This window comes from Meles meles, chromosome 19 (assembly GCF_922984935.1).
Source record: "Meles meles chromosome 19, mMelMel3.1 paternal haplotype, whole genome shotgun sequence".
In the NCBI taxonomy this organism is placed as follows: domain Eukaryota; kingdom Metazoa; phylum Chordata; class Mammalia; order Carnivora; family Mustelidae; genus Meles; species Meles meles.
The window spans coordinates 3979820-4002146 of NC_060084.1; the positions used below are offsets into that span (position 1 = coordinate 3979820).

Below are 22327 nucleotides of genomic sequence, written 5' to 3' on the forward strand. Positions count from 1 at the left end.
CTCCCTTGGGCTTTGCAGGGGGTGGGGGGTGGGGTGTTACGCTGACCCTTCCCCCAGCCAGCAGGGAAGCAGGGATGGGAGTGCCTGGCAGAGGGGGTGGGGGGAGGGGGGACACTAAAAATGCTTTCCCTGCTGCTTGTTGATCTTATGAATGGGCTGTGGGATCTGAAGGCTCCGTCTGCTTTGGCTGGAAATCTGCCTGCCTTCCCCAGCCATCTGTTGGACAAATGTATAGGCGAGTTATGGCTGCTGTGTCTGCTCTGGTTCCTCTTGGAGACACGTGTTCCTTCCCCCAACCGTGTCCTCATAACCCAGTGACAGAGGACTCAGAGCTCCGACTATTAACTTTACATCTGCGGGTCGCTGCGCCTGATGTGCCTTGTCTCCAAGCCTGAGATCCGTCCCTTTCCACAGATGAGAACAGCAAGACCCGGGGAAGTTAAGTGACTTGCCTGCGATCACATGGGATGTGGTAGAGCCGGGACTCGAACCCAGGCAGGCTGGCTGGAAGGCCTGTAGTCTTGGCCTCATCTCTAAGGAAGTGGGTTAAGATTTTTTTTTTTTTAAGTTTTACGTATTGAGTAATCTCTATACCCCATGTGGGCTCAAACTCACGACCCTGAGATCAAGAGTTGCTCGCACTTCCGGCCGAACCAGCCAGGCATCCCGGAAGTGGTTCATGTTCTCACCTCCCAGCCTGGAGGCTTCTTCGAGTTCGTAGGTTCTGGTCAGGCCCCACGAAACTGTTTGCAGGTTGCAGGAGACATGCTTGCTCACTTACGTGAGGCAGGGAGGGCTCTTTGAGGCCCTAATTCCCAGGCAGGTGCCCTGACAAGCCCAAGGGACTCATGCTATGAGGACAGGCTCCCCTTCTGGCCCAGCCTTCCTGTTTCCAATCATCCAACAAGGTGGTCGGAGGGCTTGGAAGCCAGAACCAGCACCTGGTCTCTCCCTCCATCGGCGATGGGGGTGGGGGGGAGAGGGGGGACAGTTTCCTTCTGGGCTTTCTCCCCTCCCTGACAGCCCCTCTTCTGGCATTCTCTCTGACGCACCCTTCTTTCCCACGCCTGTGCTCTGCCTGTCCAGCTTCTCCCTCTCGTCTCTCCTTGTCCACTGCAGCTGTTTTCTGGACGGTCTCTCGTCCTGTTTCTGCTAGCAGAATTTGGAGCTCCCTGTGCTGTATCCTGGCTCTTCTGGCGCTGGATGCACGTGGCCCCCTCGTTGGGCACTCATCGCTCCACCAGTGACTCCGCACCCCCCGTCCAGCACCGCAGTCCCCTGAGACCTTGCAGGTGCAGAGGGAGAAATCTCACGCAGATTAGCTTAGGCAAAATGTCAGTCTGTAGCCTCCGTGGTTAGGAAGGCCCCGGGGGATTACTGGCTGCAGGTGAGGGTGCCCAAACTCAAAACCCCTCTCTGCTCCCTCCCCTAGCTTTGCCTTTCTCCTTTCTTACTGTTCTTGGGGACAGGAGGCCGTCATCTCCCTGAGTGGTGATACGGATGGCCACAAGCCAGGCTGGCTTCCAGGCCTTAGGCAGAGCCATTCCTGTGGGGAGAGGGAGACCCTTGGCCAATGACTCTGGTGAAAGTTTCCAGATTGACACACACTCCTTGCCCTGGCTGGATTCTTGTGCCTGTCCTGGACCAGTCAGGGGGACTCTGGCTGGTTAGGCCTGAGTCAATGCCCACCCCTGGAGCTGGGGAGGGGGCAGCCCCACCCCAACCAGGAAGCTGAGTTGGGAGGGTGGCTTCTTTTTTTTTTTTTTTTATTCTATTTATTTATTTGACAGAGATCACAAGTAGGCAGAGAGGCAGGCAGAGAGAGAGGGGGAAGCAGGCTCCCTGCCGAGCAGAGAGCCTGATGCCGGGCTCGATCCTAGGACCCTGAGATCATGACCTGAGCCGAAGGCAGAGGCTTAACCCACTGAGCCACCCAGGTGCCCCGGGGAGGGTGGCTTCTTAAGGGAAGACTGGCAGTGTGTATGTTGGGAGGCAGGCTGTTTCCAGAAGAAAGGCAAACCAAACACAGGTCCATTGCCCCTTTATCGCAACAATCTCTTAGCCCTTGATTTTTTTTGTCTTATATCCATTTTAGTCCCATTGCTAGAGTAATTCTTCCTAAAGCCCATCTCTGACCAAGTCACTCTGCTGCTCCTTAACCTTTTGTGGCTCCCTTTTGGCCATAGAATTTGGCACTGGCTGTCTGCTTGCCGCTCCGGTCAGTTTGTCCCCACCCGCATCTCCTGACCACACCCTTCTTTGTGCACCTGCAGGTTGATGATACCTTCTGACCTTTGAGGTTGGAGGTTCCCTCCAGGCAGAATTCCTTTTCCCCATCTCTGCCCCCCGGCCAGCCCAGAGTGATGTCTTCTTTATTTCAACAACCCAGAGTTAGAAAAACTCTTGAGTCACATCCCAGCTGTGTCTCTTGCTTGCTGTGTGACCTTGGGCAAGGACCTCCCTTTCTCTGGGCCTCAGTTTCCTAGTCAGCAAAACGGGGATCCTGCCAGTGCCTACTTCTGACAGTGACTGGGAGTGTTAGCTGAAATAACACATTCCAAACAAGAGCATGGGCCCCTGATGCACCGGGCTGTGCTTACTGTTACTTTTTACTGTTTGTGCTCTCCTAGCTCTTCGGATGGCATTGTGCTTTCTGCGCACGCCCCGGCTCGGTGCTCAGTAGGCACACAGCTCCTGATTAGCCCCAGTAGGTGCTCAACCCCAGGCTGGCAAGCAGTAGGCGTTCAGCCCCACGTGGATGTGTGTTAGACCTTTGGCCTCGGTCTGCATGCAGAAGGTGCTCGGTACATAAGCATCTACTGCCCGGTGGTTAAAGGCGTAGACTGCGTTGAATGGCCTGGGTTCCAGGTCAGTTATGTGACCTGGGGCAGGGGCTCATCCTTTGCTATAACGTGGCCATTAGGAGGATCAAGGAAGCAATTCCACAACAGCAAGGATGTCCTAGTGGTCCTAAAGTGTTAGTTACAGTGATTGTCACCTTGTTGGTGGAATTTAATTGATGTGGAAGCAGAGTGTGTGGTCTGAGAGCACCAGAAAGGTGGGAGAGGGTAAAGAAACCAGGGGGAGGGAGTGGGTACAGGACTGCCTCAGGGGGCCAGTGGCACCCCTGAATTACAGCAGAAAGGGCTCACGGATCTTGTATATGTGACCAGTAATGGCTCACACGGTCTCTGAAATCATGTTTCGTTTTGGCACCTTACAAATAATACATGTTTCTAGTAGAATAGTGAAAAAGCAAGACTAAGTGAAAAGAAAAGAATAAAAACTAGATATAGTTCAGAGTTTTACCACTCAGAAACTGGCTCATTAATTCATTTGCTCTGTTTTTCATTCATCCTCCCTCCTTCCCTCCTTCCCTCTTTCCCTCCCTCCTCTCATGTATATGAGTGGCTTCTTTGCAGGGTACTTTTCTAAGCACTGAGGGTAAATAGAGAAACAGAGAAAGTCCCTGTCCTCGGGGAGCTGATGTTTTATTGTCATTGCCAGGCCTTTCCAATGGCTACATAATATTCTCTCATATAAATGTCACATTGTTTAGTGAATGCTTTGTTGATAGACCCCAGAATTCTCCGTCGCAAGCAGTTTTATTTTGAAACGAATCCAAGCACCTGGGAATGGATCCAGTTTCGTGTTGGTGTATATTTGAGAGTCACTGGCTTCCGAGCACCCGTGCTGGAGCCAGGCTGTCTTGCCTTGATCCGGAGCCCTGATGTGCGGTGTGACCTTGGGCAAGTCTCCCAGTCTCCCAGATTTTGTTTCCTCCTCCAAAGGATGGGGATAATGATGGCATGTCCCGCACAGCGTTGTTGTGGGGATAAGTAGACATGGTATGCCGAAAGCTCGTGGGGCAGCTCCCGGCTCAGAGTCATGGCTCAGAACCGTGGTTATTGTCAACGCAGCGCCTTCTTGAGAGGTGTCGCACATCAGTGAATAGGTTGAAATAAACGTGGAGTGTGGACCGGTTACCACAAATGGGCATTCGTGGAGGGCCGTGTCGGCATGAAGCTTGATGGCGACAGATGCCCCGTGATGCTGGCTAGAGGATGCTCTGGGAGCAGAGGATATTCCCATGATGCTTTGCCGAGCCTGGGGTCCTCCGCTCAAATCATCACTCACAGAGAAGAGTGGGGTTTGATATTTTTGTCCGTCCAGCATCTCATCCTTGGGGTGGGGGTGGGGGGCGTGGGGGGGCTTTTCCTATTTTATTACGATCCTGCTCAGCCGAAGTAGCTCCAAAGAAGCCAAGTTGACTCTGCACTGCCTGGCAGGGAAGGCACATGACCCAGTCCTGGCCAATCAGAGTAAGCCCTGCCTTCCGTTGACTGATTGGTTCAGGGTTGGGCCCATGTGACTCGTCAAGCCAATCAGCTCCATCCCTGAGTTCCCGCGAGAGCCCTTTCCCCCCAGGATTCAGACCTGCGGCAGAAGGAGGGCCTGGGATTCGCGAGACCCACATACGGTGCGGAGCGAGGACCCGTGTGAGGACTCCGGAGCGGAGCCAGGGGTGGGGCCCGGATGGCGTGGCCTGGACTCCTGGGGCCAGCTATGCCTGGAGCTCTCTCCGGGGGACGTTTGCTGTTGAAACGTGTTTTCTCAGGCCGGTGGGGGAGGCTCTTCGTGTCGCTCTGAAAGGGCCGCAGCCTGTGGACCCGCGAGGCAGGTGACCGGGACCGGCTGAGGGAGGGAGGCAAGGAAGCCGGGCAAGGAATGCCAAAGCTCTCCCGGGAGGACCGGCTCGGGAGCCCGGGCGGACCTCCCCTGCAGACCCCTCCTCTGCGTTGGAGGGGCCGCGGCCCGACCGTGTCCCACGCGCACCCCACCCCATGGGGCCGAGGAAGACCAGGCGGCAGACACGTCAGAGATGGGTTTGGAAGAAGAAGAGCTAGAATGAGCCGTGGGTGCAGGTAGCGGGACCCTGCTCGGGGCTGGCAGGAGAGGTTGCCCGACCGCGTGGCGTAGACGTGGAAGAAAAGGCTTGGAAAAGGGCCATCGTTGACCACGCACTCTCCTCCTCTCTCGCAGCCTCCTTCTCTGGTCTGTTGGACGCCCTGGAAGAGAAGCAGAGTGCGTTAGTGTAGGCCTGGGCAGGGCCCCTGTGGGGTGAGGTCGGCCCTACCAGGGACCGAGAGGGGTGACAGGATGGTATGGAAAATGGAGGTGTGTTTACTGTTCACGAAAGTATGATCTGCGGCCTGGGTGGCTCCTGATTTCAGCTCAGGTGGTGATCTCAGGGTCCTGGGATTGAGTCCCTGCTCAGCAGGAGTCATGCTGGAGGAGTCCCTCTCCCTCTGCCCCTCACACTCCTCTTGTGCCCATGAGGTCTCTCTCCTTCAAATAAATAAATACATCGTTAAAGGAAAAAAAAGAAAATCAGATTTATTCTAACACTTGTTCAAGAATAATAAGGCAGACTTCATTGAGAGGCACCGTGCGACCCGCGTAGGGACCAATACAGTGGAGGTTTGCGATAGGGGAGAGAGACCAGTCTCAATTCTACACTTGATCTTAGCCAAAAGGCCAAGAGGCGATAGAGACCAGTCTCAATTCTGAATACACAGGAAGAAAAGGACATTTATTATCAAGGAACCAGGGAGCAAGGTGAAGGTCAATGGGTAGGGAATTACCAAGAGGAAAGGTCAGGGCTGAGGCGGGATCTGGCTGAACGGACCTAACAGGATCCTTGCTGCAGGCGGTCCTGGCGATCAGATATCACCAGGCGGGTGATGAAGGATAAGGAACCTGATTAGATATAAGGGATGGTCAGACTTGGAGCATGGGGGATCCGGTTGAACTGACTTAGCGGGATTCTTGCTGAAATCGGGTAACACACAGACGAATGCAGAAGCCCAAAAGTTGAGACCTAGTTGAAAAAGAGCTCAGAAGACCAGGTTCGAATTTGGTCAAGGACAGGCTCTTGGCTGTTGCCAAAGGAACAGGGGTGGGATGCAAATGGAGAAGTCCACTTGTCCACGGCTTCCGCATGTGTGACGGTACAACACGCGTGTAATCGGTGCTCAAGTTCTCCTGCTGTTCTGCCCTTGGATGTTTTTTCACCCTAGCGGTCCCCACACGTACAGATTTCGGAAATCTGAGAGAAGAGGTCAGGAGAGATGTTGTCTTGTAGGGTCAAAGGGAATGTGAGGTCAAAAGGAAGTTTGAAATCCATGACTGTGGTTTGAACTTTGTAAAGTACTATCAGTCTGTGCATTCAACATACTCTGAGTGAGTACCTCCTTTATTCCAAGGACAATGCTGGGTTATGATTTTTAAGTAGCACCTTAAGGCTACTGAGCCATCACCTTCATAATTTTCTGCAGTGTACAAAGTCTCCTTGCCTTCTTTTTCCACACGTCTGTCGCTGGGAGGTCTCAAGCCACATTGCATTGCTTCTTTGTGTCATCAGATGCATGAGCTTTGTGATGGTACATTTGGATTTGCCTCCTGGGTGATGTTGGTGCTTGCTTTTGAGTTGGTGGCCTTCCCCTTCCTTGGGGAAGGCTGCTACATGTGCGTTTTCCTGGTCAGTAAGGTGTCCTTTGTTCAGGAAGAGTGTTCACCTCACTGAATTGAGTTTTTGCTCCTTGCAAATCCATGGGAGTTAAGGCAAACTTGTTGGAAGTATGGCTTGGGGACTGAATCCAGGTGTTCCCTGCACCCCCTCATCTCCCCTCATTTCTTCATTATATTCTGATGCCCCCCCACACCTAGAGCATGGAACCCCCTCCCACAGGTCTTTGATAATCTGATTACCAAAATTAGTGGCCATTTCTTTGTCTTTATTGCACTTTATGTCTGTCTAGCATTTGCCAGTGAGCACAACTTACTGAAAACACCCTCTCCCCTCCCTCTGGTTCCCCTGCAAACTCACATACTTCTCCTTTTACGCCCCTTGTCTCTCTTGTTCTCACTTCCTGCTGCTGCTTCTCTTTTCCCTTCCTGCCCCAGAAATGTGGGTATTTCCCACAGCTCCGCCCTTGATCATGGCTTTTCCTTCTCCAGGAAATGTGTCGAGTGCCTACAGTGTGCCCAGCCCCTTGCTGAGTGCGGAGTGAGCCTACGGCCCAGGCCAGGGGCAGCTTTCTAAACCTCACATTAGGTAACATCAACTCCTCTCCCTTTGGAACCTTTGGTGAGTTTTGCACATGAGGTCCAAATGCTTAGAGATGACACGGAGTGCCCCTTATGAGCCCTCCAGTGCACGTCCCTGGCACCCAGGGTTTTGACCTTGTGGGCGCTCAGAGGCCCAGTAGACACTTTGCATGTATCAGCACATCTAACGTTACTTATCTATGACGGATGTGTATGAAAGGAGTAAGGAGGAGTTATCCCGTTTTACTGATGAAGAATCTGACCATTTCCTTGGAGAGTCCAAAGTTGCTTGCTCAAGATGGCATAGTAAATGGACAAACTGGACTTTGACCCCAGATCTGTGTCTAGCCCCCCCAACTTTGTTCCTGCACTGTGCTGATCCGCTTTGCCTTCCTGGAGGCCTTCTATACATCCATCAGGGCCCGGGGCGAGTGTCCCCTCCATTCAGATGCCCTCCTTGCCTTTGCAATGCTCACCACATTCAGCTTCATGGCGAGGCCCTGGGGAGAGGGGCCATGGCTATGGTGGTGGCCTCCTTGGTGGTGAACACCCACCCATCATGGTTAGCCTGCCTCAGTCTCTTTTTCCCCAAGGGTGTGTCGCTCCCTGATGTGGGCCCGTTATGGGCTACCGCGCTTAGCACTTTCTCAAGTCACGTCTGTCGTCTGACTCTCCTGCTGAAGTCTGAGCTCCTCGGCTGCAGTCCTGGTCTGTCTTGTTCTCGGCTGGACCTTCAGCACCTGGAACAGCACCTGACATTCTCCCCAGATGCTGGTTGAATGTAGATGAATGAATGGCCATCCCCTGCAAGGTTTGAGAGCTGAGCTTGCCCCTGGAAGGGGTTGCCTCTGCCAGTGCTGGCCTCTGGCCAGGGTTTCCTGCCTCAGGGCTCCCACAGGGCTGCATTTCCCACCCACCTAATTTTATGTGTTTAGCTTTTCAAATTCAGCTCCATGGCCTGAGCAGAGGCAGGTCCCCAGAAGCCCATGTCTGACCTGATGACAGGGCCATTCCCTCAGCATTTCATACATCACTTCACCAGTGCATTTTTAAAAAAGATTTTATTTTATTTTTTTTACAGACAGAGATCACAAGTAGGCAGAGAGCAGGCAGAGAGAGAAAGGGAGGCAGAGAGAGGGCGGAAGGAAGCAGGCTCCCCGCTGAGCAGAGAGCCTGATACAGGGCTCAATCCCAGGACCCTGGGATCATGGCCTAAGCTGAAGGCAGAGGCTTTAACCTACTGAGCCACCCAGGTGCCCCATCATCTGTACATTTTGAAATCAACTTGCTCTCCATCCTGATTTGCTTCTGGACTTCATTTATGGTCACCTGTCTCATTTTTCCTGTGCCTTCTGTAACAAATTCCCATAAACGTAGCAGCTTGCAATGATGTTATTTTATCATCTCACAGTTCTGTGGGTCAGAAGTCCAAAATCTGCCTCACAGGGCTAAAGTCAAGGTGTCGGCGGGGCTGTGTTCTTTCTGGAGGCTCCAAGGGGAGAATCTGTTTCCTCGCCTATTCCAGCTTCTGGAGACACCCGTGGCCCTTGGCTCACGGCCCCTCCTCCAACTTCAAGGCCACTGAGAGTGGGTCGAGTCCTTCTCCTGATGCTCTCTCTGGATCTCATTCGCCTGCCTTGCTCTTCCCCATGTGAGGACGCTTCTGATTATGGCAGGCCCACCTGGATCACCCAGGGTGATCTCCCCACATCCAGATCCTTAACAATCTCATCAGCAAAGGCCTTAGGTCCTATCAGCTCACACCATCACGGGTTCTTGAGATAAGGATGTAGACATCTTTGGGGGCCACTGTTTTGCCAGCCACCGTGATCTAATGATTTCATGTAATCAACACTCTGGCCCAATTTGGTAGGCCCCATTGTAATTCCCATCCCGCAGATGGGAAAATGGAGGTCAGAGATGTGCAGACGCTGGCCCAAGGTTGCACAGAGGCCCAGCTCTTCTCCTCTCCTAGTGTCTGCCTCCCTGACCACCACTCCAGACACTGGGCCACTTCTCTCCACCTGCAACTGAAAAATTTTTTTTAAACAAGGAGGGAAGGGGCGCCTGGGCAGCTCAGTCAGCTAAGCGTCCAACTCTTGATTTCAGCTCAGGTCATGATCTCTGGGTCCTGGGATGGAGCCCGGCACTGGGCTCCCAGATCAGCAGGGAGTTGGCTTCTCCCTTTCCCTCTGCCCCACCCCCTTCTAAAATAAATACATGAATCTTAAAAAACAAAAAACAAAAAACAAGGAGGGAAGACCACAGGCAAGCTCTTTTCTTCCCGCACCCCAGCCTTATCGAGAAATAACTGATGCGTCACTCTCAGGGTGAGGCATACAGCGGGAAGGTTTGATTTACTCGCACTGTGACAAGATCGCCACTGATGTTTCCCGCACATCTGTCATCTGGTATGGATACCATGATGAAAAAGAAAAGAAATTTTTCCTTGTGATGAGAACTCTTAGGATCCACGCTCACAATAGCTTTCCACGAGCTCTTTTCTCGAACGCTAACGGACAGACCTAAGGCCCGCATCTCTGGCCGGAGGCCCATTATGGGAATACGCAGCTCGGAGGCCATTTTTCTGCCTTCCTTGAAGTGACCAACCCGGGGTGGCCTCTGATAAGCATCTCGTGATTCCGGTGCCCGGGGTAGAATTCTGACTTTAGGACTTTTGTATGACCCCATGTGTTCAAAGTTTCCAGAACAAGTAAGTCCATAGAGCTAGAAAGCAGATGAGTGGTTGCTGGGGTGTGGACAGGGGAGAAGAGTGACCGCTAGTGGGTATGAGGTTTCCTTTGGGGATGATGAAATGTTTTGGGATTGGACCTGGTGATCATACTGAAAACCAGTGAACCACTTCAAAGGTGGTGTGCCTTTGTATGGTATGTAATTGATCTCTCAGTCTTTTTTAAAAAAATATTTTAAGAAAAAAAATTTTTTTTTGAAGATTTTATTTATTTATTTGACAGAGAGAGATCACAAGTAGGCAGAGAGGTAGGATTTTATTTATTAATTTGACAGAGACACAGTGAGAGAGACAACACAGCAGAGGGAGTGGGAGAGAGAAACAGGCTCCCGCGGGGCAGGGAGCCCAGTGCGGGGCAGGGAGTCCGATGTGGGGCTCCATCCCGGGACCCTGGGATCATGCCTGAGCTGAAGGCAGAGGCTCAACGACTGAACCACTCAGGCACCCCAATCTCTCAGTCTTTACAACGTGTAGGAGAAAGGGGGGGGTGAGCAGGAGGACAGAAATTCAGCAGGGCTGCCGGGAAGCCTGTAGGGAGGGTGGGGTTCAGGGCTGGCAGGGCCCAGAGCAGGCCCTGTGGGTCGCGGTGACAGCTCTGGGTTTTACTTGAGCATTTTATTCCTATGCCTTCTGTTCTAGAACTTTCTAGCATTTCGCCTTTGTCCTTTTTGTGGTGAATCCCCCGGTCAGCACGTTTTGCTCTGCCATTGTTTCCTCTGTTTCAGAGCCGTCCATCCCCATGGCGACCCTCCATCCCCACGGGCCCCTCAGATGCATCAGCGCCCTGGGCCCTCCACCTGCCGTGAGCATCTGACCTCCTGGGTTTCCAAACTCCTTGCCATTTCCATTCGCTCCGTGATAGTTGACCTTTTGTCTCACGGTCTAGCATTTTTTGCCACCAGTTCTGTGCCGGGCCCCGTTCCGAGGGCTTTAGCTATCAGCTCTGATGAGGGTTGATATCCAGAGACCCAGTGCCCAGGGCTGGGCACTCCTCTCCTCTGATCCAGCGCCTGGCACGGGGCTGGTGCCGGCGATCTGTTTGTCTCATTGCCTGAAACCCTGGCATTGGAAATGAGCACATAAAGAAAAATAAAAAGGCGGAGATTCTGTCTTATATATTCTCATGAGCTAACAAATAAGTGAATGGCTAAAAGTAAAACACGCCAGCTGTAAGCGTGCTGGCAGACTTGAAAGCCGGGCTGTTAACAGCCACAGGGATAAAACCTACTCGTGAGCTCTGTCCCCATCACTTAGGGGCTCCGAGGCAGAGGTTGGGAAGCCACGCCCCAATCCAGAGAACCGGGGATCCAGGGGAGGCCGCTGGGACCACGGTTACTCCTCGGGAGGAGGTGGAGCCGGGGCGCCCGCCTGGGTCTCCTGGCTCCCCCAGGATGCTGAGGTTTGGAGTGTGCTTTGTTGCCCTGGGGACAGTGTCCTTGGGGACATGAACACAAAAGGTAGCTAGGACCCCACATTATGTATCTCTCAATAATTCTAGCAACATCATGTCAGTCTGCTTTTCCCACGTGCTTTTATTTAAAGGGCACATTTGTCTAGACCAGCCATTCAACTGCTCTCTGTCTGCCCACATCTGATCATTTCTGCCTGTCTGTTCACTCCTGCTCCCTGGGGGGCGGAAGCCACACTTTTAAAATCCAGGAAGGGGATTGGTTTTATTTTTCTAAGATGGCATCTCCAGTGAACTGAATGCAGCTGACAAGGGGGACTGGAAAGCTTTCCAGCAGCCATAGCAGAGGGGACCAGGGCTCTTCGTGTGTTCAGGGATCTGTACCGAGCACGTGCAGTGTGACTGGCATTGTCCTGGGTATTTGATAGAGTAGGGGACAAGACTTCTGCCCTCCTGCAGTGTAGGGATGAGCCAACTGTAGGACCCTCAGAGCCATTCTGAGCCTTTAAATGTTTATTTTATACGCAGTAGTAATAAGTCAGTTATGTGCTACTCTAGCCCATGACACATCAGAGACAGAGAGAATGGCTGGCAAAGAAAGGCATCTGGACTTGCCCCCAGAGGCTGTTGCTCTCACCTGTGGAGCTCTGTCAGAATCTCTCCCCTGAGTTGTTACCATGAGCCCTTTTGTCCTTATCTTGTTAGCTGGGCAAACTCTAGGTTGTCCTTCAAGACCCAGATCACATGTCACCTCCTCTGTGAAGCCTGCCTTGATTACCACTGCCCAGGCCGAATGAGTTTCCTTCTTTCTTTGATGTTCCCATTCGCCCTGTGACACCTTGTTGCTAGGGCACTGACGACATTGTGTAATTACACTTTGTTTTTGTCTGCCAGGCTAGACGGGGTATCTTTGGAGGGTAGGGACTGTGTCTTATTCAGCAAAGTCCCCCGTGTCACAGTCAGTAAGTGTTTGTCAGATAACAGACGGCCGTGGAGGACGCAGCAACACGAGTGCAGAGCCGAGCACTACAGGGGAGTTTTGCGCTGGGACAGTCACACGCTTCCGCATCCCCAGAGTGTCCTGCTGCAGCTGTGGGAGACACCGGCTCCTCCTTGGGGGAACTGGTTATGGCCTCTGTTCTCTAAGCCAGAAGGTAGAGTTGGGTGTTGCACGCCGACTTCCATTTAAGGAAGTAAAAGTAACCATCGAAAAAAGGAAAAAAAATCTTGGTGTCTTGTCACTGGGGGAGAGCCTTCCGCTACCCGGGTAATCTGGGTATCCAGATCAGTCCAGTCCCGGAGGGCCCTAGCCAAGTAATCATCTTGCTTTTCCTCTGGCTATCTTGTACTCCATTTTCTCGTGTTCTCCATCAAAGTAGGAAGCTGGGTCATTCGCGTTTAATGAAAATGCAGCGAGTAAGGAATCACTGGAGAAGTCTCACGCTTCGGGGAACGAGGTCACCGACATCCACCTGCACGCGCGATGTGGCCTCAAGTGTGGGGACCGTGTGCGCATGCGCGGTCTCGAGCTCGGCAGCCAGAGCTCCATTCATGCTCTCCCAGCAACCAGTACAGCGGGGTTGTATTCCTAGGATAATGGGCTTGCTTTATTTATTTATTTTTTTCTTCTTGTGCTTTGTGTTTTCGAAACATTTTTTGAGTGGGACCAGAGGTTTTCATCGCCCTCATCGAGGTCGTTGTTGTTTTGCCCATGAGGGCAAACAATAAAAATCACCTCGAAAAAGAGAGTGGGTAATTAATATGGGGCTTTTCAGGAATGATAGGTCTCTTCTCTTCAAGGGAGGAACTGGCTGCTGTCAGCCCTCAGGCCTCAGTCCCTTCCCCGGGGCACCCAACAAGCCCTCTGTTCTCGGAGTCCCAGGGAGAATGTTTTTTTCCAGTCCCAGGTGCTGGTTTGTGACTGCCTGGGCTCCGGCACTGAGCCGCCAGCTGGAAGGGAGGGCTGTTCACTGTCCACTCATCCCCTCGCCCTGGGCAGCAGGATGCACGACTTCTTTCCCATTTCCTCTCGTCCTTGCTCCAGAGAGCTCGGAGCTTGCTTGGTGGAAGCTGACAGCTCAGCTTTTTTGGTGTGTGGGTTGGTTTCTTCCTTACCAAACCTTGTTTGCATAACTTCTCAGGGAGTCTATATAAGGTAAGGTCAGCTTTAGAGCAAGCTGCAATCCTGTCTTGCTCTGGGGCAATTTCCTCCCTCTGTCTCCTTCCCCTTTCTTTTGTCTTTCTCTGAAGTTCACTATTGGGCGGAAATTATGACATGAGGTGCCTCTCTGTCTCTCTGTTGCCCAGCAGGTGTGCAGTGGTGCCTACTGTGTGCCTGGTGCTGTGGGATGTCACAGCGACGGGACAGATAGGAAAGTAGCTCCGTAGATCCACAGGACGTGCACAGAGTGACTACTCAGGTGGTTAGACCCTGATTTTTGCTTATTTACACTGATGTGCTGATTCTTCTTTACTTTGTGTTCTGTGTGAAATGGGAAAAAAAAGTGTTCAGAGCATTTGTAAACAAATGTAATTGTAAACAATTGTAAACAAAACCCTCTGGGTTTTGTCCCTTTCCATCCAGGGCTGGCTTCAAGGAGAGGCAGAGGGGAAGAGTAGGGTCCCATTTGGGAGAAGATGGGGGTCCTCAGTCAGTGCGGCCTTGCATGGGGTCCACCCAGGTGAGAATGCTGGGTGGCGTGGTCAGAATCTGCCTCTCGGTGATTACCCGAGTGGAGGGGAACTTCAGGTTGGGGTGGGAGGGGCGGGGGAGTCCTTGAGAGCTAGGTGGGCAGTTTTTGGAAGAATACGGGGCTGCTTGTTCTGGTGGCTGCAGTGGTCCCAGCGAAGTCTGACTCCTCCTACTTTTCTTCCTCTGTTCCCATGCCCTGTGTGGTCGTCTCCCTCTTCATGTCTCCTTCCACACCCACCTTGTCCGAAGCGCTTAGCATCACCCCCCCAGTCCTCCTTCCGTCCCATCTCTCTCTTCTGAATCCCTCCTGCTAGTTTGGCCCCAGACAGAGCTCAGGAGGAGATGGCGAGGAGGAAAGATTGCCAACGGGAGAGAAAGGAGAGCAACGCAGGGTGGAGAAGGGGGTGAAGGCAGGGAGGCGTTGTGGAGGAGAGAATGAAAAGTAACCACAGTGACTTTCTGGGCACCTACTTGGTGCCAGGCCATGCCAGTGAACTTGGCAATGAGGGCCTCATGTTGTGTATTAACTTGCTCAGTAAATGAAGGCAAGGACCTTGCAGGGAGAAACAGGACACGGAACCAAGCAGGCCCTGCCTGGCGTCTCTCCGTCTTGAGCTGGCGGGGCCGTAGGGCCACGGGAGCTCTTTCACACCACGAGGCCTCCCAGACCTCCTAGAAGGTCAAGTTCTTTTGAGAGTGAGGTTTATTCATGCTGTGTGAATGACTAAGGCGCTGGCTGGGTGGGAAGGGGCGGGTGTCCACAGCCTGAACTCGGGGACAAGGCCTGATGTGCAATCAGCCCGGGTTCTGAGCCCGCAGTGCTGTCCAGAGGACAGCTGGTGACGGCACAGACAGTCCTCAAGGATGGCGCTCCGGCCTCGGTTTGCTGCGGGCTGATGTCTCCTCCAAGACGGGGCTCTGTGTGATCTCATGGTGCATTTGTGATTCCTTGTCAGTGATGTCTCATGTCTTTTTCTTTTTTTTTTTTTAAAGATTTTATTTATTTATCTGACAGAGATTCCAAGTAGGCAGAGAGGCAGGTGGGGGTGGGTGGGGGGGAGCAGGCTCCCCGCCAGCAGAGAGCCTGATGCGGGACTTGATCCGAGGACCCTGAGATCATGACCTGAGCTGAAGGCAGACGCTTTAACCCACTGAGTCACCCAGGCGCCCCCATGATGTCTCATGTCTAATGGACGATCCAGAGGTGACAGAAAGGACCCGTGCTACCCTGTGCCATGGCTCTGTTCCTAAAGAGAGCGCTTCTCTTCCTTGGGCTGTGGGATTTGAGTGAGGGAAAGTCTTGGGGGGACCGTCCTGATGGTCTTTGGTGATGAGATACTCAGGAGTCCCGCCTAGATGCCTCTAAGTCTGTAAATTCTGATGTGGAGAAGCCAGGCCATACAGGAAGCTCCTTTTCACGATCACTTCCTCAAACTAAAAGAAGTGTGGGTGGGAAGAAAGGCAGTGGGCTGAACTCAGGGGCTTCAGCTTCTCTGCCCTTGAGAACTTCCATTTCACCCCTCCCCTGCCAGGGCTGGTGTGGGTTCTCCTCCCTTCCCCGCTTTTTCTAGATCAGTGCTTCTCAGGCTTTGGAGGCACCAGAATCCCCCAGGGACGCATGCTCCCAGAGCTGGTGAACCAGCAAGGCTGGGCTGGACCCCCAGCAGCCACGGTCCCATGGTTTCCTGGGGGCTGCTGACGCTGCTGGTTCCGGGGGGCCCTGCTCTGGGAACGGTGCTCCAACGGGCAGGGAAAGTGGGTTCTGACTGCTGACTGCATCAGCATTCTGAGCCTCCGTTTTTTTTTAGCTGGGAAATGGGCCTGGGAGCAGTGTCGACCATACGGAGATGGTCTTGGGGTAAAGAAATGTGCCAACACGTGTATGCGCTTAGAACGGTGCCCGGCATGTTGTCAGCGCTCAGTAAACGGCTTCTGTTATCCTCAGGACACTCGTTTGTCTAATCTGCCCCCCCAGTGCTTAGCACTGTGCTTGGCACCTAGTAGGTCCTTGAGCAGTACTCGCAGAGCAGTGCTCACGAACAGTGGCTGATGCCCGTGTGCCTGGGAACGCCCCTGCTTTTAAATGCAGAGAAGCGAGCCTAAGTGTGGTGGGTGCAGAAAGCCCAAGGAGAGGGAGAAGCAGGGAGGCCACGGTTGGGGCTGGCGGGGCTCTGAGGCACTGAGGACCCAGGAGCCATGCCCGGCACAGATCCCGTTTCCAGTGATCCTTACCGCTGCCTCCGGACTGTGCAGATAGGGACGCGGAGGTTTAGAGCTCTGCGTGCATCTGGTCCAGGTCACAGAGCTGGCGTGAAGGTGGGGCTGCTTCTAATGGATTCCAGAACTTGGCGTGTCAGCCCGGGCGCTGGGGAGCAGAAGGCAGAGGGGGACTAGCTGAGGCAGCAGCTGGTGTAGACGGCTGTGCAGAGGCCTGGCCCGGCTCCCCCGACCCAGTTACCAGGAGCTGCAGCCGCAGCTCCCGAGCCTCGGGCTGGGAAGATGTGCTGTGGGTCCTCTGGGGACCGAGCAGCAGCATGAGGGGGACAGGCGTCCCCAGTCCCCATGCCCTCCTGGCCAGCTGCCGTCATAGTGCACACACACGCGTTCTCCCCGTATACGATGCGGCTTCACTCTGCCTTTCTGGTGGTACACCCACGTTTTCCTGTGTGTGAGCGGGGTGCCCGCAGGAGAAGAGGGAGGGGAGGGCTGTTCTCCACTCAGACGCTGCAGGCGTGTGTTTTGTCAGCCCCGTTTGTCCAGAAGCAGGAAGGTGGCCCAGCTCAGGACTAAGAACTGAAACTTCCCCCTGCACCAGCCAGCTGGAGGTCAGAGCAGGCGCGAGCCTCCTTCGGGGTGAGTGGGGGAGAGAGGCTTCAGGGCGCATGGGCAGCTCCGACAATGTCGCTCCGACAAACCTGCTTTCCCTTGCAGACTCAGCTGACTTTTCAGCGTCTGGGGCCATACACATTTGTAAGCATAACGTGACTCTTGGATTTTCAGAACCGTCAGCAATCATGTTGGCCACAGCATTGTCAGATAAGCGCCCAGCAGCCACCCAGGAAAACCCGTCCCTCCTGTCAGTAGAATGTAAATGACATTGGGGAAGGTCCGCTGCCGCCAAGTTCCCTGTGCCCTTGGTTGGGGGTGTGGGGGCGGCGGGACTCACTTCTTGTGCATCTGTCTCATGCCTGGTCCTGGGCAGGTACGTGGGATACACGGTTTGCAACATCCCCACGTGGAGGCTTTGGCCCGTGATGGGGCGCTGGGGATCCAGCTGCCGTCACAGGCACCCAAGCCTCCAGGCTTCCAGCGTGGGGATGGGAGACAGAGTGGTTCCCATGGAAACAGGCTGCCTTGGCATGAGCAAGTCGGGAGGCTCCCAACGTGCGGCCCTGCCTCCCTCTCTGATCAAGGCAGCAATTTCATTAAACGCCCTGCCACGGTGTCTGGGTTTCCTCCACCACGGCCGTGCAGCTGCTCAGAGGAGAGTGCTGGCTTCCCGCGTGCAGCTCCGGAACCGGGGGAAGGGGGGGCTTCCCCCCAAGCCGGCTGCACAAGCCACGCGTGGCTGCGTACGTTCAGTTCCCCCATCCTGCCACCCCGTTTCCTGTGCTCACTGCCCACCTGGCAGCTCCGTCCCGTGGCCGCAGCCTCACGGAGGCGTTCCCACTGTGGCCGGGCGGGTTGGGTGCACAGTGTTCCTATTTAATCCTTGTGACCTACTGATGAGGGAGGTGCAGGATCACGCCAACCCGGAAACCTCCCAGACGTGCCTCAGCAGGTGAACGGATGAGCAGAAGGGGGCATACCCATACCCGAGAGTATTATCAGCCGTAAAGAGGGGGGGGACCAATGATGCCAACGTGCTGAGTGAAAGAAGGCCACGATCGTGGGTGTCTATCTACACGAGATGTCCTGAGTAGGCAGATCCAGAGGCAAAAGGCAGATTCGTGTTGCTTCGGGCTGGGCGGAGGGGCAGGGGAAGGACTATCATGGGTAGCGGTTGGGTTGCAAAGCATCGTGAGTGTACTCGATGCCGCGGAATTGTACCCTGTAAAGTAGTTACAAGGGCGAACCTTCTGTTCTGTGACTTTAACCTTTTACTGTGACTTCTTTTTTAAGAAAAGGAAAGGAAGGACCAAAAAAGATCACCCCATTTTACAGATGAGGCAGCTGAGGTTCAGTGCTTGGGGATTAAGTCCGAGTCCTTGAGGATAAGAGCTGGAGCCCTCACCCTGTTTGGGAGTCCCCGGACTTCTGCTTCCTTCCCTCCCGTGGCCAGTCTGCCACCAAGCCCTATTGATTTGGCCTGTGAAACGTCCCTGCGACTGTCCTTCTCTGTCCCCACTGACCCCCATGGTCCAGTCCCACAGTGGGTATCTGCCAGACTCCTGTGGCCGGGCAGACACACCCAGGCCACCCAGGCTTACCATCACGAGTCACCTTGGGCCCATCCCATGACTTCTGAGCTCACCCGTCACACAATGAAGTGCATGTTGATGAAGACGACAGTGGCGTCCCCTCCCCTGTGGCCCGCCTCACAGCATCATTATAAAGCCCACCCGAGACAATGACACATCAGTGTGTTGTATACACTGTGACCGGTGGTTGTGACCTGTTCCCCTTTAAGACATCAGTGCCGTGGAGCTGCCTGGCCTGGACCGCAGGGTCCAAATCAGGAGCCTGGGGCTGGCCAAGAGCTGTGTTCCTTGGCTCCCTCGGGTGCCCATGAGATGGCACGGGTCATAGGCCAGAATGTGCTCAGGCTCTGCTGTTCCCAGCCAGGCAGCGACCTTAACCAGCTCTAGACGGTCTCCTTTACACTCAGAGGGCGTGGGGCCTTGGGTCTTGCTGTAAACCTATACGCTGTGTGGGGTGCAGCAGGGAGGCACCTGGGAAGTCTAAGGAGGAAAATGCCTTGATTTAAAAAAAAAGAAAATACACAGAGAATCCCCCATGTGGTCCTTGGACCCACAGATCAGCGTCACCCAGGACCCTATCCAAGATCTGTGAGCTCTGAATGTGCATTTTGGGGAGATCCCCAAGTGATTCAGAGACACACACAGATGCTTGCACAGCACAGCTCTCCACTCTCTTTGGGGCCTTGAGAAATCCTAAAGGCAGTAGCTAGAAGCCCTTTGAGAACAGAAGAGCTGAGCCGAGCAGTTAGCCAGAGGTGAACAGCCCAAGCTGGTACTGGGCAGCCGTCCCCTGTTAGGGACAATGATGAGCTCTGTCCAATAATGCCAATTAAAATATGGACTATTTCGGAACCAAGCTGAGCACAAAATGTTGGTGGAAAATGCAGAGGGTCTTGATTTGATGGGAACACAAACTGCCCAGAAGTTCATTCTCAGCGGGGGGCAGTTCCCCCTCCGAGAGGATGCGGGGCAATGTCTGGCCACATTTTTGGTTGTAACTGGGATGGGGGGCTGATACTGGTCTCCAGTGGGCGGAGGGCCAGGGATGCCGTTCAGGAACCGTGCCTTGAACGGACTGGTCCTGACCACTAAGAGTGGTCCAGCCCCAAGAATCAGGAGTGCTGAGGCAGAGAAACCCTAGCCCATCCTGTGGGAAACGCACACTCTTCAGGGTCACTCTAAAATCTCAAGACTGTCGCCAATATTTTTATAATGTGTATCTGGCGGGCCGTCGGAAGGGACAATAATGGAAAAAAGCGTGGTAGTGGAACAAAGCTGGATGGATGTGGACCGGTGGGACAACCCCCCCCCCCCAAGGCCTTTTAATAGCAACAGATCTGTAACACGTAACCAGCAGGACACACCCAACGGAACCATACTCAGCATTCTTCATTGCGCTAATCATCCAGCCACGAGCTAGACATGCCCAGTGGTCCTAGAGACGTATCCCACGCCAAGATCGGGGCCACCCTGTCCCCCCACCATTCACCCCCCCATCTCGGTTCCCATTCTGAGTAGTGCCTCAGGGGATAAGAAGACCCGAGGACGGTCTTGATAAATCAGACCCAGAATCTGAGCCTTCCTTGACCACGTGAGGGATTGGGGGTGGGGAGCTCAGGGTTGATGGCCAGTGAGGCCTGTGTTCCCACAACACCATGGCCTTGAAATGCCCACGTGGCCTTGGGAATGTCACATGCCCCTCTGTGCCCAGCTGTGAAATGGGCCTCGGAGCCTGTGGCGCCGTCACTGGATTGCACGAGGGGACGTTGGCCAAGGTCAGTGTTGGGCTCCTGCCGTGCTGCTCTGGGAGCATTCTGGCTCATGGCTCCTCCTTGGGAGCAAAGCCTGGGAATGTTCTCACTGAGCACGGTGCCCTGTTTTTGCTGTTGACGACAGATGACGTCCGGTTGTTTGCCTTCGTGCGCTTCACCACGGGGGACGCCATGAGCAAGAGGTCCAAGTTTGCCCTCATCACGTGGATCGGCGAGAACGTCAGCGGGCTGCAGCGAGCCAAAACCGGCACGGACAAGACCCTGGTGAAGGAGGTCGTGCAGGTTAGTGGTCTTGGGTCCTTTCTGGGTCTGGGCGGGTCCCGTCCCACAGAGATCACCATCCCCAGGGACGGGGTGGGCTGGGCTGAGCTCCCAGGATGGAAAGCAAGCCACGCCACATGTCTGGATCCCCAGAGCCACTAAGTACATGTTCCCAGGGCTGTTGGTGGGGTGCGGGCGGGCGGCAGTAGCTGGGTTGGTGATTTGCACATAATGGAAATGTGGCCGCTGAGGGCCTACCTCTGGGATAGGGGAGGTGATTCGTGAAGAAGGGGGCTGGAAGGATGACCAGTGTGGGGGCCACTGCCTGCTTGGATCATGGGTGACGGTGGCTGACTTCCGTGTTGGCCGTGAGGACACAACGGGAGACGTCGTGCATGTCCTCTAACCGGGGTCTGGCACACGATGGGTGCTAGTAAAAACACCTGTACTCCCCAGCCCAGCCCTTGCTAGGTTAGTAGGAAGAGGGGGTTTGCCCCTGAGTTTCCTAAGTTTTACGTAGAGGGCTCTCTTGCCAGGTGTTTCTCTGGTCTGGACGTAACCAAAATTGATACCATCAGAAACATCCGATATGGTTCATGTGGGGCGAGGGCTTGGGGTCCCACTGAAAAGAGAAAGTCTGATTTCCAGAAAGATAAACCAGGGTAGAAGGGAGGTGAGGAAGAGTTCTCTCCTTCCAAAGGGTTCTCCCTTTTGCAAAAGGGTTTCTCAAAGCCCACGATCAGAACGTGGTATGGGCTTGCTTTCTGAGCGGACAGAGATATTCTTCAGTTGACTGGTGATGGTTGCACAGGTCTGAGACTATGTGAAAAGCCATTGAATTGTAAGAACCAAAAACAGAACAAACACACGCATAGGCCGTATGGTTCGTGGTATCGTGGATTGGATCCTGGAACAGAAAAACCGGTGAAATCAGAACCAGATCTGGAGTTTAGTTAATGGTAACATTTCTGGGTCGGCTTCCCCGTTGTGCCAGCTTAACGCAGGAACATACGATGTTAGCCAACATGCACATGGAGTGTGGGGTGTGTGGGAACTCCCCTGCGTCCCTCCTGCCGCTTTTCCATAGGTCTAAAATTATCCCACAAATAAAACTTGGGCTTAAAAAATCATGTTAGGAAAGAAAAAAGAATCCCATCCTTGCATTATCGTGGCATGTCTTTTCCATTCTTCCTGCAGCTCTGCGGGCGAGCTCCCCCAACCCCTGCGCATCTCAGCCCGAAAATCACACTCTAGGTGGGCATCACCCCCCGCCCCCACTGACGTAATTTCATAAATGATGCAGCTGCAGTCTTTGTCATGAGCTTTTTTCTGGCGGCTGAGTGTGCGGTTCGGTGTACCGGTGCACAGTAATGTTCTCAGTGTCCCCTGTTGTTGGCCTTCGGGGCTGCTTCCAGTTTTTATTGTTATAAGTCATGTTCCAACCAACATTTTAATACACACAGCTCCTTTGTCTCTCCCACTGAATTATTTCGTTAGGATCCGTTTTCAGGAGGTGGGGTTCCCAGAGTCCCCAGGTACGAAAATCATTTTTAAAAGGGTCTGAGTTATCCGCTGGTCTTCTCTGAGCGGGTTAGCACCAGTGCTGGGAGACAGTAAGTGTTTACTTCATAAATGTCATGGAGTTCCCATCCTCCCCAGCATCACTGGCTAACACCCCCTACTCAGCCCCACAGGCTGTTTTTCCCCAGGTCCCTTTGGGGTTTAATGGTTACCCAGCTTTCAGGGCTCTCCTTTGTGGGAGCAGAAAGAAATACCACAGTGCCTGTTTCGGGGCCAAAGGTCTCATGCTGAATGTTACCTTCCACGTGCATTCCTCTTCCCGCTGCCAACCTGGACCTGTGCCTTCGTGGCCAGCAGGGAAGGGAGGGCAAGTGGGGAGACAGCGCTCAC

General features: G+C 53.8%; 1 protein-coding gene across 1 annotated transcript in view; it reads left to right on the forward strand.

The window, feature by feature from the left end:
• Positions 1–22327, forward strand: part of COTL1 (coactosin like F-actin binding protein 1) — a 38465-nt gene that overhangs the window by 2431 nt on the left and 13707 nt on the right. Inside the window, exon 3 of the mRNA XM_045988622.1 lies at positions 20280–20437. Coding sequence (XP_045844578.1) covers positions 20280–20437 — 158 coding nt within the window. The remainder of the gene's footprint in view (positions 1–20279; positions 20438–22327) is intronic.